A 12420-nucleotide genomic window follows, 5' to 3' on the forward strand; every position below is an offset into this window, starting at 1 on the left:
GGACACAGAGCTCACCGTTGATAGTTGGACAGTATCCCCCTTTAACAGATGGGGAAACTGAGGCAGAAGGAAGGAACATGCCTTGATCCAGGAACACTGCGCACGAGTCCCTAGTTGCCAGTCCATCTGACCTGGCTAGTCAGACCCACACAGCAGCACAGAGGCCTGGCGCTCTCTCTCTCTCTGCTGAGCTCGGAGCAAAGAATTTCAGCTTTGCCATGGATTCGCTGGGGGACCTTGGACAAGTCACTTGCTCACTCTAGGCCCCAGGCTCTCCATGCATTAAATGGAGATTATTATGGGTGGGGTGCTACTATAGAAAAGCACTGAGCAGGGCCTTACAGTCACACCCTGCACTGATTGGGTTCCTTGTAGCCCATCGTTAGGCCACTGTGCACTGTGCAGGATTCTAGGCAGCGAGCGGTCTCTGGTAAACAAGCTAGAGAAGGCTGAAGACTGAGTAGTGCAGAAACCTATGTTTGTGGCTGTGGTTTGTAGCTGTTTCTTTAAATCACGCTCCTGTGTGAGGAGGACGGCAACTCCCTTCATCACGACACACACACAGCCTCACTGCATCAATCGACTGCAGCACAAAGAGAAGCGATGCCATGTAATGGCTAAAGCAATGGTGCTGGGGGTCAGGACTCCTGGATTCTGCACTGAGCTCTGCTGCTCACTCACTGTATGGCCTTGGGTAAATCACTTCACCTCTGTGTGTCTCAGTCCGTCCAGCAGATGGGAAGGACACAGCTCAGCAGGCTAGCTAAAGATCTTCATATGTAGTGATCAAAAGGATGTTTGTTAGACTCCGCTTTATTGTTCAGCCTCCAGCCCCTGGGCAGGGGTGGTTTGTGGTTCTTGTGCAGGTCCCGTGTACATTTGTAATGAGCTGGTAAGTGCAAAGTGCGCCATATATCTCTCGCCCTGTGAGCTACAGAAGCCATCCCGGCCTCCTACCTTCCCTGGAAACGTATCCTTCAGCCTCTCTCAACTCTTGTCCTGCTAGTTTCAAAGCTGATCCCTTCTCTGACGCCAGAGGCCTGACCCAGGACAAGGGGCTTCCAGCCTGTATCCATTGCAGGAGTTCTGCCTGCTCCCGGCCCCCAGGCTGGAGGAACAAAGGCGACCTGACAGCTGAAGGACTGATCCACACAATGGTCTTTTCCCTTAGGACTTTCTACCTGATCTTTAGGTCCCCAAGCTGGCTGGAGTCTGATGCACAGCCTCACCCACCTGCTACACTGCCCTGCTCCCCATGTCAGCACCTGGGCTCCCCCAGAGATACTTTTATACCCTTTCCTGCTTCCCTCTATGCTCTCGACTGGCCTGTCGGCTCCCGCCCTCCGTCCTTTCTGCATTTGCTGCACCTACGCAGGGAGCAACCCTGACCGCCTCAAAACCCTCCCTGGTGTCAGTGGGGACAGGTGCAGCCCTCGGCATGGCCAAAGTCGGCCAGGAAGCTCTGGAGGGCAGGGGATTGGGACGACGCTGGAGTAAGCTGGCTGAACAACACTGAGGTTAGTGGGTCTCGAAATGATTGTGTTTTGGTCCCGTAACTGAAAACCCTTTCTGTAGGCGCAGTGCCCAGCGGACCCAGTCCGGATTGGGTCTGCATTCCTCCCGCGCCCCAGGCCGCTCGGAGCAGCAGTCTGGACCAGAACCACCCGCCCTATGGTTCCTCCCTCTCCAAAGGGGAAGGCTGCAGTGCCCAGGTCTCAGGCACAGGGCAGGAACGCTGGATAGGGACACTGCCAGGCCAGGAAAGGGGTGAGGTGGGGGCGGTGGGTGCTGAGAGCTGTACCAGGAGTGGCCATAGCTGTGGGATGGCTGCATGTTCAGCAGGGACTGGGGTCCCCTGGCCCCACCCCGTTGGCAGTGGAAAGCCCTCCGAGATTGAGGGACTGACACGCAAGAGACCAAGGAGAACCTGCTAGGAGCTGTTCACCAGAAGAGGAGTCCTCCCATGAGCCCCTCAGGTTTGTTGGTGTAGAACGGACAGAGCTGGGCACGCGCTGGTTGTCTGCAGACAGCAGTCGCTCACCCGGTGCTGGCTCCATCTCCATGTTTCCCATCGCTGAATTGCACTGGCAGGCCACTAAAAATAGCCCATAACGTCCTGACGTTCCCTTTCCAGTTTAGCAGTTGCTGGCATCACCACGGGCATGCAGTGTGATTGTGACCAGGGTGGGAGTCTCCTGGGGATGCGGAGTGTACAAGGACTTCTCCTGGTGGCAGTGAATGTAAGGAGAGGGGCCATGAGTCAGGGTCTCCATTAGGATGTGCTTCCCCCTACGAGACAGCTGGAAAGCCCTTGATGGAGAAGACCCTGAGGACGCTCTCCCGGATCTTTTTGGTTCTGACTCCATAGATGATGGGATTCGTCATGGGTGGAACCAGCAGATAGATGTTGGCGACAATAATGTGAACATGGGGAGCCACGCTGGGCCAAAACCGATGGGTGAGAAAGGAGAAAAACGCTGGTGTGTAAGAAACGAAGATGACACAGAGGTGAGACCAACAGGTGCTGAGGGCCGGGAGATGTGCCTCTCTAGAGGGCAGCTCAAAGACGGTCCGAAGAATCAGGATGTAGGACAGGACAATGAGGATAAAATCTACCCCTGCAGTGAGAAATGCTACAACCAGACTATAGGCTCTCGTGACCATCGTGTCTGCACAGGCAAGTTTCACCAGGGCCATGAATTCACAATAGGTGTGAGAAATGACGTCGGTCCCACAGTACGGCAGCCATTTCAGCAGGAACGGGTGTGGAGCCAGTAACACGGCCCCCCTCAAAACCACCCCCAGCCCTATCTTGGCAACCGCCCTGTGGGTCAGGATGGTCGAGTGTCTCAGGGGGTTACAGATCGCGATGTAGCGATCGAAGGCCATGGCCAGCATGAACCCGGATTCCATGTTGGTCAGGGAGTGAAGGAGATACATCTGGAACAGGCAAGCGTCCATACGAATGGCCCCGTCCTTGAACCAGAATATGGAGAGGATTTTGGGCAGGGCGGTGCTGGAGATGATGAGGTCGGCGAGCGCCAGCATGGAAAGAAAAAGGTACATGGGCTCATGGAGGCTCGGCTCAGTCTTGATAACGACCAGGAGGAGGCAGTTCCCAAGAAGGGACAGAATATAGGCGGAGCAGAAGGGGATGGAGATCCAGCCGTGCGCCGCTTCCAGCCCCGGGATGCCCAGGAGGATGAAAGTTAAGGGATGGGGCGTGGTCCTGTTGGAAGCTGCCATGGTGGGGCCGGTTGGGTCTGGTCTGGTCCACTGCACGCCTGCTTCCCAGGCCCTGTCCGGGGCTGGAAGTGACAGAGAGCCATTAGCGTTTTACCAGTGTAAACCAGCTGGAGATCAGGCCCGCTGCTACCAGCTGAGCGAGAGACCTGAACCCAACCAATTTTACTGATTGTACCTTCCCTTCCGCCGGGAGGAGTGAATAGTGCAGCAGAGGAGGGAAGGGAACATGATGTGAGGGTTATCAGGCAGGTGCGTAATGGGTTTGGATGGCTCAGCCTGGAGTCTTGTGGGAGCTGGCTGCTAAGTATCCCCTTGGTGGCCGTCCCAGCCGAGAGGACGGCTCAGCTGCCCCCTCCATCCTTAGAGGCAGCCTCTTTTGGTCGGAGCTGCGGCCTCTTGGAAGGATGTAGGGCAATCTCACCTGCTGTAGATTGATTCCCCTGAGCTTTCCCTAGGGCTTTCAAGCCAGCATCTCTTCCAGCAATAAATGCCCTGGAGTAAAGCAAACCCTAAAGCAGACTTACTGACTGTGCTGGTCGAACGTCTCCGTTCACAGAGCAGCAGAGCAGGATTCGCAGCCAGAGGGAAGCTGCCGTGCCGCAGTGGCAGCCAAGGAGGGCTGTGGGGTTTGAGGGACGCTCACAGTCTGTCACAAGTGGCATGCCCCTTAAAATGCTCTAAGGATGGAGATTCCACCACCTCCCAATGTAACCCATTCCAGGGCTTCACCACCCGCCTAGTGAAAACCTTTTTCTTAATGTCCAACCTAGATCTCCACCACTGCAATTTGAGACCATTACTTCAAGTTCTGTCATCTGCCAACCCTGAGAACAGCTTAGCTCCATCCTCCCTGGAACCCCCTTTTCAGGTAGTTACAGGCTGCGATCAAATCCCCCCTCATTCTTCTCTTCTCAGAAGTGAGCATGTGATAGAGGAGAACAAAACAAAGCATGGAGTGGATGACATTCAAATGGATAAACAGAGAATAGTTCCCAACCAATAATATCTATGGACACTTCCCCCACTGCAACTGGAGACCATTGCTCCTTGTTCTCTCATCTGCCCCATTGAGAACAGCCTAGCTCCATCCTCCCTTCGGGTAGTTGAAGGCTGCTATCAAATCCCCCCTCATTCTTTTCTTCTGCAGACTAAAAAAGTCTAGTTCCATCAACCTTTCCTCATAAATCATGTGCTCAAGACCCCAATTCCTGCATCTTGGCGGGAGGGTTAGACTAGGTGACCTTTATGGCTCCTTCTAACCCTGTGATTCCATGATGTAAAATCCTCGTGTAGACCAGGCCTTAGTCAAATGCAAGTTATTGGGTTCAATACAAGGGTAACTGGGTGACATTTAATGCCCTCGGCTGTACAGGAAATCAATACAGATGATGAAAAGGTCCCTTCTGGACTTCAGCCCCATGGGTCTATCAGTAAAGAAAGTAGACCAGGCACTCACATTTCCTCTTTCTCATAACACACAAACAAGGGAACATTCAATGAAATTGAAAGTCTGAAAGTCTAAAATAGATAAAAGAGGCGTGGCCATTGCAGGCAGCGCTGGTGACACCCGTTAGTGAAGGCTGTCTGACACTGACACTGACCAGACCACACTGTCAGCTGCTCACAAGTTTGCCAGACTTGAACCGTTCGGCCTGAACTCTCCCATGCTGGGCGCCTGCTTCCGGCTGAGTGATTATGTGAAAGTGTCAGGCAGAAAAGAGTGAGGTAAGAGCCCCTCCATTCCAGCCCCGTTACAGCCAGACCCCCAAAGTGCCAGGGGAGGCGGTGACTGTGCATGAGCACAGAGCTGACTCCTGAGCTCTTTACTCAGCTCCTGCTTCCAGGGACATCAGCCGGGGGGCACAGCAAACTAGACAATAGCAAAGCAGGGCATTGTGGCCAGTGACACTGGAGTAAACTCATCACCTGTGGAAATGGCCAGGGATGTTCACTGGCTGTGCAGAGCGCAAAGGACCATAGACTTGTTCTCTACCCCATCCTGCCCATTTTAACAGGGGTCTGTTTAGCAGGGCAGTCTGCAGCAAGAGATGGGTACCTGTGAGTTGTGAGTTGTAAGTGTCTTCCCTGAGAATGTCACTGTCAGGTTGCCGTGTCGCACACCTCTCTCACAGCAGCATCTGCAACAACATCCCACGCCGAGAACCAACACAGGGAAAGTGCCCCGGGCAGGATGGAGAAGGGTGTATAATATAGCTCTGGGCAATCCCAGTGGGGTTCCTAGGCTGCAGACAGGAGACACCAGCCAATGTCTCTCCATGTCTGCACTTCTGTGTTCTTTATCCAACTGTAGGAGTAAACAGTAATTAAGGGTCCTTCCCAAAGGGAGAGGAGAACTCCCGGGCTCTCTGCAGAATCAGAGAGGAATTGGCTGCTCAGTGTATTGTGTACATTTAAACATGATTGTCAATTAGTCAGAGAAGCAGGGATAATGGCTAGATCTCCATAGGGTCTGACGCCCTGTATGCCTGGGATGGATGGCTAGCTAGCAGACAGACAGATCTGGAGAAAGATGACACAGGAGAGACAAGGACACTTTCTGCAAACACACAGGGCTGTCGCTAAGGGCTTAGAGATAATTAATTCTGTCTAATGCCAGATTATTAATCTGAATGTCACGTGGTACTTGGTCAAACACCTTTTAATGGTCTAAGTCTCTTACATCTCCCCAGTTACCTTTAGCCATCAAATTTGTTATCACCTAAAAAAAGAAATCACGTCTGTTTGACATGTCCGATTTATTTTGACGATGACCCTTGCGTCTCCATCAGTTTACATCCCAATGCCCTGTGCTGGTGTAAGTGGTTGCTCAAAATAACTTCCAGGCACAATGTAAAACTGAGGCCTTGATCATTTTACTAAAATCTTACATGGTAGCAGAAGTGCCGTTGGTAACCCCAATGTCCTGGTCAGATTTCAACGTGGGTAAACTGAGTCACACTAGACTGTTGATTGGATACAATATTCTTCTTCTTCTTCTTGTGTGCAACTGTGCCCAGCGCCTGCCATGAAGGACTCAAGCTTCATTGTGCTGGACACATGAAATGAAGATCTTGTTTTACAAGAAATTCCTCTTCCTGTCCTGTTCTAAACTGTGTACTGTAGGGGAGCTGTGTGCTGCTAAACAGCTGCCATGTATTCCTTAAGAAGTGAGTGCAACGGATCCTATTTCTGGTTTGTAAAGCTGCTGAAAGCCTTCTGGAGCAAGCGGCGCTGTGGGAATGTCAGAAGAGGCGTGGTCCGGGTGGCAGTGCTTTCTGCTACCACACACTACTGCAGCATTCACAAGATTAAAAAGTCAAATCTGCTTTTATGTTCTAAAAAGGCCTGAGTACATCAGCAGCACAGTGTAAATATCAGCGATAGCACAGGCCTGAATCCCAGCGAGGAAAGCTGTCCCTGGGCTAGTCCCAGGAGACATGGGGACTCTCATAAGCCTCCTGGATGGACAGGTTGTTCAAAGCCCAAGAGGCTGGTGGCTACGGTTGGAGGAAACATACACGGTCCTGGACGTCCACATCCACCTCTCACATTTAAAGAACACTTTACTCCTCTCTCTGGACAAGGAGCAGGCTCTCTGCAGCCAGACATGCTTTTATCAGCTCTTCCCATACTCCCGTGGCTCTAGTGTCCCAGCCGCTTGCCTGTTAGAACCTGGGCAACGTCCCAGCTTTAGGTGGTAGCAGCTGTAGCACCCTCATGGGATGAGAACACGGTGTGATGTTCTGATTGAATGTGACCATTTCTATCCCTGTTGTGCAGCTGCAGCAAATCTTGGACAAAGCCTGTCACGCAGGGTGTCAATAGGAAAGTTACGATTTGCCAAGTATGACTTTCCTGTTTATATGCGTGGATCTCCTTCCTATCTGATGCTATGGATATTGGCCATGGACTGGTATCTTACCCTGCTGTTGTATCCCTGGGTGATGTCCCCCGGTAGAAGGTACCTGAAGGCCAGACAGCGATGTGTTGATGGCCCGTCAAGGACACTGAGCTCTCACAAGGAGCCACAGAAGAAACTCTTTGCGCCCAGATAGCTCTTCCTGTGCACAGCTCCGCAAGAATATGAGCAATGCTGCCCCGGGAGTCACCAAGCCGTGCAAGGAGCTGAGATCATGTGACACTGGACTCCATCTTGGGCCAGTAACTTTCCACAAACAGAGGCTGTAGCTGTGTTTGAGACAGTAAAATTCCACACCAAGGGCAAAGGGTATAAAAACCCCTGAGACGTCACCATCTTTTGTCTTCATTTCCTGCTTCTTTTCACTGGGCTGGATTTCTGACAAGGAAGCTTCTTTTATTATTAGACTTTTAGTTTTTAGTTATCGGAGGATTGGTGTCAGCCTGATACTGGGTCAGGCCTGAGTGATATGTTGCCCTGGCTAAGTAATTGATCTATGGAGATTAGGAGGCCCCTCTCCATGATGAAATTGATTCCAGTAACCACTCCTCATAGAGTCCAGCGTCTGGGTGGTGAGCTCAGAGATCGGTGCCTATGAGGACTGCATTTTTGACTTCTCAGGAACCAGTGTGTGAGACAGAAGTTCACTTATGTTACTGGCTTGGGATAATCTAGGGATTGAAGAACCACCAGTGTGGGGTGAGTCTGCCCTGCTTCTCAGCCGTCTGTCCTGAGTCTGGTGTTCTCAGCTGTGAGCCACTGAGACAGAGTGACATATGGACACAGAGCTCACCATTGACAGTTGGACAGTATCCCCCTTTAATAGATGGGGAAACTGAGGCAGCAGGAAAGAAAGTGTCTTGAGCCAGGAACACAGCTCACGAGTCCCTAGTTGCCAGTCCCTCAGGCCTGGCTAGTCAGGCTCACCCAGCAGCACAGAGTCCTGGCGCTCTCTCTCTCTCCGCTGAGCTTGGAGCAAAGAGTTTCAGCTTTGTCACGAATTCGCTGGGGGACCTTGGACAAGTCACTTGCTCACTCTGGGCTCCAGGCTCTCCATGCATTAAATGGAGATTATTATGGCTGGGGTGCTGCTACCGAAAGGCGCTGAGCAGAGCCTTACAGTCACACCCTGCACTGATTGGGTTCCGTACAGCCCATCATTAGGCCACTGTGCACTGTGCAGGATTCCAGGCAGCGAGCGGTCTCTGGTAAACAAGCGAGACAAAACTGAAAGCTGAGATGTGTGGAAAAATATTTTTTTGTTTGTGGTTTGTAGCTGTTTATTTAAAATCCCCTCCTGTGTGAGAAGGACGGCAACTCCCTGCATCACGAGACACACGCAGCCTCACTGCATCAATCGACTGCAGCACAAAGAGAAGCGATGCCATGTAGTGGCTAAAGCAATGGTGCTGGAGGTCAGGACTCCCGGTTTCTACTCTCAGTTCTGCTGCTCACTCACTGCGTGGCCTTGGGTAAATCACTTCACCTCTGTGTGTCTCAGTCCGTCCAGCAGATGGGGAGGACGCAGCTCACCAGGCTAGCTAACGAGCTTCAGATGCAGTAATCAAAAGTGTCATGCAGGATGTTTGTTAGACTCCGCTTTATTGTCCAGCCTTCAGCCCCTTGGCAGGGGTGGCTTGTGGTTCCTGTGCAGTTCCGGTGTACATTTGTAATGAGCTGGCTAGTTCAAAGTGCGCCATTTAGCTCCCGGCATGTGAGCTACAGAAGGCAGCCCGGCCTCCACACAGTAACCCACCTTCCCTGGTAACACAGGGGCTTATCCTTCAGGCTCTCTCAACTCTTGTCCAGCTAGTTTCAAAGCTGATCCATTCTCTGACCCCAGAGGCCTGGCTCAGGACAAGGGGCTTCCAGCCCGTACCCATTGCAGCGGTTCTGCTTGCTCCCGGCCCCCAGGCTGGAGGAACAAAGGCAACCTGACAGCTGAAGGACTGATCCACACAATGGTCTTTTCCCTCAGGAATTTCTACCTGAGCTTTAGGCCCCAAACTGGCTGGAGTTTGATACACAGCCTCACCCGCCTGCCACACTGCCCTGCTCCCCATGTCAGCACCTGGGCTCCCCCACAGCTGCTTTTATACCCTTTCCTGCTTTCCTCTGCACTCCCGACTGGCCTGTCGGCTCCCGCGCTGCATCCTCACTGCACTCGCCACACCTGGGCTAAGCAGGGAGCAACCCTGACCGCCTCAAAACCCTGCCTGGCACCAGTGTGGACAGGTGCAGCCCTCGGCATGGCCAAAGCTGGCCAGGAGGCTCCGGAGGGCAGGGGATTGGGACGGCCCTGGAGTGAGCTGGCTGAACGGCACTGAGGTTAGTGGGACCCAAAATGATTGTGTTTTGGGGCCTGTAACTGAAAACCCTTTCTGTAGGTGCAGTGCTCAGCGGACCCAGTCTGGATTGGGTATGCATTCCTCCCGCACCCCATGCCACTTGGAGCAGCAGCCTGGACCAGAACCACCTGCCCTGCGGCCCATCCCTCTCTGAAGGGGAAGGCGGTAGTGCCCAGGTCTCAGGCACAGGGCAGGAATGGTGGATAGGAACACTGCCAGGCCAGGAAAGGGGTAAGGTGAGGACGGCGGGTGCTGAGAGCTGTACCAGGAGTAGCCATAGCTGTGGGATGGCTGCATGTTCAGCAGAGACTGGGGTCCCCTCTCCCCACCCCATTGGGAGTGGAAAGCCCTCTGAGATTGAGGGACCGAGACCCAAGAGACCAAGGAGAACCTGCTAGGAGCTGTTCACCAGAAGAGGAGTCCTCCCACGAGCCCCTCAGGTTTGTTGGTGTAGAATGAACAGAGCCGGGCACGTGCTGGTTATCTGCAGACAGCAGTCAGTCACCCGGTGCCGGCTCCATCTCCACGTTTACAGTCGCTGAATTGCACTGGCAGGCCACTAAAAATAGCCCATAACGTCCTGACGTTCCCTTTCCAGTTCAGCAATTTCTGGCATCACCACGGGTCTCCTGTGGATGCGGAGTGTACAAGGACGTCTCCTGGTGGCAGTGAATGCAAGGGGAGGGGCCATGAGTCAGGCTCTCCACTACGAAGTACTTCCCCCTATGAGAGAGCTGGAAAGCCCCTGATGGAGAAGACCCTGAGGACTCTCTCCCGGATCTTTTTGGTTCTGACCCCATAGATGATGGGATTCGTCATGGGTGGAACCAGCAGATAGATGTTGGCGACAATAATGTGAACATGGGGAGCCATGCTGGATCCAAACCGATGGGTGAGAAAGGAGAAAAATGCTGGTGTGTAAGTCACGAGGATCACACAGAAGTGGGAGCCACAGGTGCTGAGGGTTGGGAGATGTGCCTCTTTAGAGGGGAGCATGAAGACAGTCCGAAGAATCAGGATGTAGGACAGGACAATGAGGATAAAATCTACACCCCCCGTGAGAAATGCTACGAGCAGACTATAGGCTTTCTTGACAGTCGTGTCTGCACAGGCCAGTTTCACTAGGGCCATGAACTCACAATAGGTGTGAGAAATGACGTTGGTCCCACAGTATGGCAGCCATTTCAGCAGGAACGGGTGTGGAGCCAGTAACACGGCCCCCCTCAAAACCACCCCCAGCCCTATCTTGGCGACGGCCCTGTGGGTCAGGATGGTCGAGTGTCTCAGGGGGTTACAGATCGCGATGTAGCGATCGAAGGCCATGGCCAGTATGAACCCGGACTCCATGGTGGTGAGGGAATGAAGGAGATACATCTGGAACAGGCAAGCGTCCATATGAATTGCGCCATCTGTGAACCAGAATATGGAGAGGATTTTGGGCAGAGCAGTGCTGGAGACGGTCAGGTCGGCGAGCGCCAGCATGGAAAGGAAAAGGTACATGGGCTCGTGGAGGCTCGGCTCAGTCTTGATAACGACCAGGAGGAGGCAGTTCCCGAGAAGGGACAGAATATAGGCGGAGCAGAAGGGGATGGAGATCCAGCCGTGCGCCGCTTCCAGCCCCGGGATGCCCAGGAGGATGAAGGTGGAGGGGTGGGGCGTGGTCCTGTTGGAAGCTGGCATGGTGGGGCTGGCTGGGTCTGGTCTAGTCCACGGCACACCTGCTTCCCAGGCTCTGTCCGGAACTGGAAGTGACAGAGAGCCATTAGCGTTTTACCAGTGTAAACCATCTGGAGACCAGGACCCCTGCTCCCAGCTGAGCAAGAGACCTCAACCCAACCAATTTTACTGATTGTACCTTCCCTTCCGCTGGGAGGAGTGAATAGTGCAGCGGAGGAGGGAAGGGAACAAGATGTGAGGGTTCTCGAGCAGGTGTGTAACGGGTTTGGATGGCTCAGCCTGGACTCTTGTGGGAGCTGGTGGCTAAGTATCCCCTTGGTGGCCATCCCAGCTGAGAGGAGAGGGGTGTAGTGGTCCCGGGCAGTTCAGCTGCCCACCCCGTCCTTAGTGGCAGCCTTTTTCGGTCAGAGCTGCGGCCTCTTGAAGGGCGTGGGGGAATCTCACCTGCTGTAGATTGACTCCCCTGAGCTTTCCCCAGGGCTGTCCAGCCAGCATCTATTCCAGTGATAAACGCCCTGGAGTACAGCAAACCCTAAAGCAGACTTACTGACTGTGCTGGTCGAACGTCTCCGTTCACAGAGCAGCAGAGCAGGATTCGTAGCCAGAGGGAAGCTGCCGTGCTGCAGTGGCAGCCAAGGAGGGCTGAGCCCCGCACTTTCCTGGGGAAGAGCTGCACTTCTTACTGCCCTTCCTTTGGGAAGGGGTGGCAGGAGGTTCACACGAGGCCTGGATGGGATCACTCTGGGTCCCATGGACACTGGCGGGGGGAAGGAAATTGACACTGAATCTTCGTTTCCAGACAAACCCCACAAATACACCTGCCCCTTCTGTGCAGTTAACCATGAGTGAGACCTTGAGGGTGCCTTTCCTTCAGCCCAGCCTTCCAGACACACCTGTGTCAGTGGGGGACGGTCCCGCTACTGGGGGGAGCTTTTCTGGCTCACACACGGCCCCGGGGGAGTTGGCTGGCAACAGGATCTGAGTCCTCGCCCCTACGCCCTGTACCTAGATGCCACCCTGACCTCGAGGGCTCCCCGCCCACTCTCCTGTGTGGTGGTGTCCCCGTTGCCCTGACAAGGCTGGCCCAGGATCCCTGGCAGCTCGACCCCCAACCTTGTCATGGTCACTTAGGACAAGGGCTACGGTGTACCCACCCCGGGGGTTCTGCACTGGGCATTTCCCTGACCCACTGATCGTTGTGTACGGCTCAAAGCAAATACAATTTATTAA

General features: G+C 53.6%; 2 protein-coding genes across 2 annotated transcripts; both read right to left on the reverse strand.

Moving 5' to 3' along the window:
• Positions 1-2289: 2289 nt before the first annotated feature.
• LOC137149944 (olfactory receptor 52K2-like) lies at positions 2290-3246 on the reverse strand. The gene has a single exon (XM_067543592.1). It carries the CDS (start codon positions 3244-3246, stop codon positions 2290-2292), a length of 957 nt encoding a protein of 318 aa, XP_067399693.1.
• Positions 3247-10236: 6990 nt separating this feature from the next.
• LOC137149945 (olfactory receptor 52K2-like) lies at positions 10237-11193 on the reverse strand. Its single transcript, XM_067543594.1, has one exon. The coding sequence runs from the start codon at positions 11191-11193 to the stop codon at positions 10237-10239; it is 957 nt and encodes a 318-aa protein (XP_067399695.1).
• Between the last annotated feature and the right edge of the window lie 1227 nt (positions 11194-12420).

This window comes from Emydura macquarii, unplaced genomic scaffold (assembly GCF_026122565.2).
Source record: "Emydura macquarii macquarii isolate MOO-44397 ecotype Brisbane River unplaced genomic scaffold, CSIRO-AGI_Emac_v2 contig_920, whole genome shotgun sequence".
In the NCBI taxonomy this organism is placed as follows: Eukaryota; Metazoa; Chordata; order Testudines; family Chelidae; genus Emydura; species Emydura macquarii.

Coding starts and splice junctions, on each gene's coding strand:
- LOC137149944 (XM_067543592.1), bottom strand. CDS start 3,246: ATGGCAGCTTCCAACAGGACCACGCCCCATCCCTTAACTTTCATCCTC.
- LOC137149945 (XM_067543594.1), bottom strand. CDS start 11,193: ATGCCAGCTTCCAACAGGACCACGCCCCACCCCTCCACCTTCATCCTC.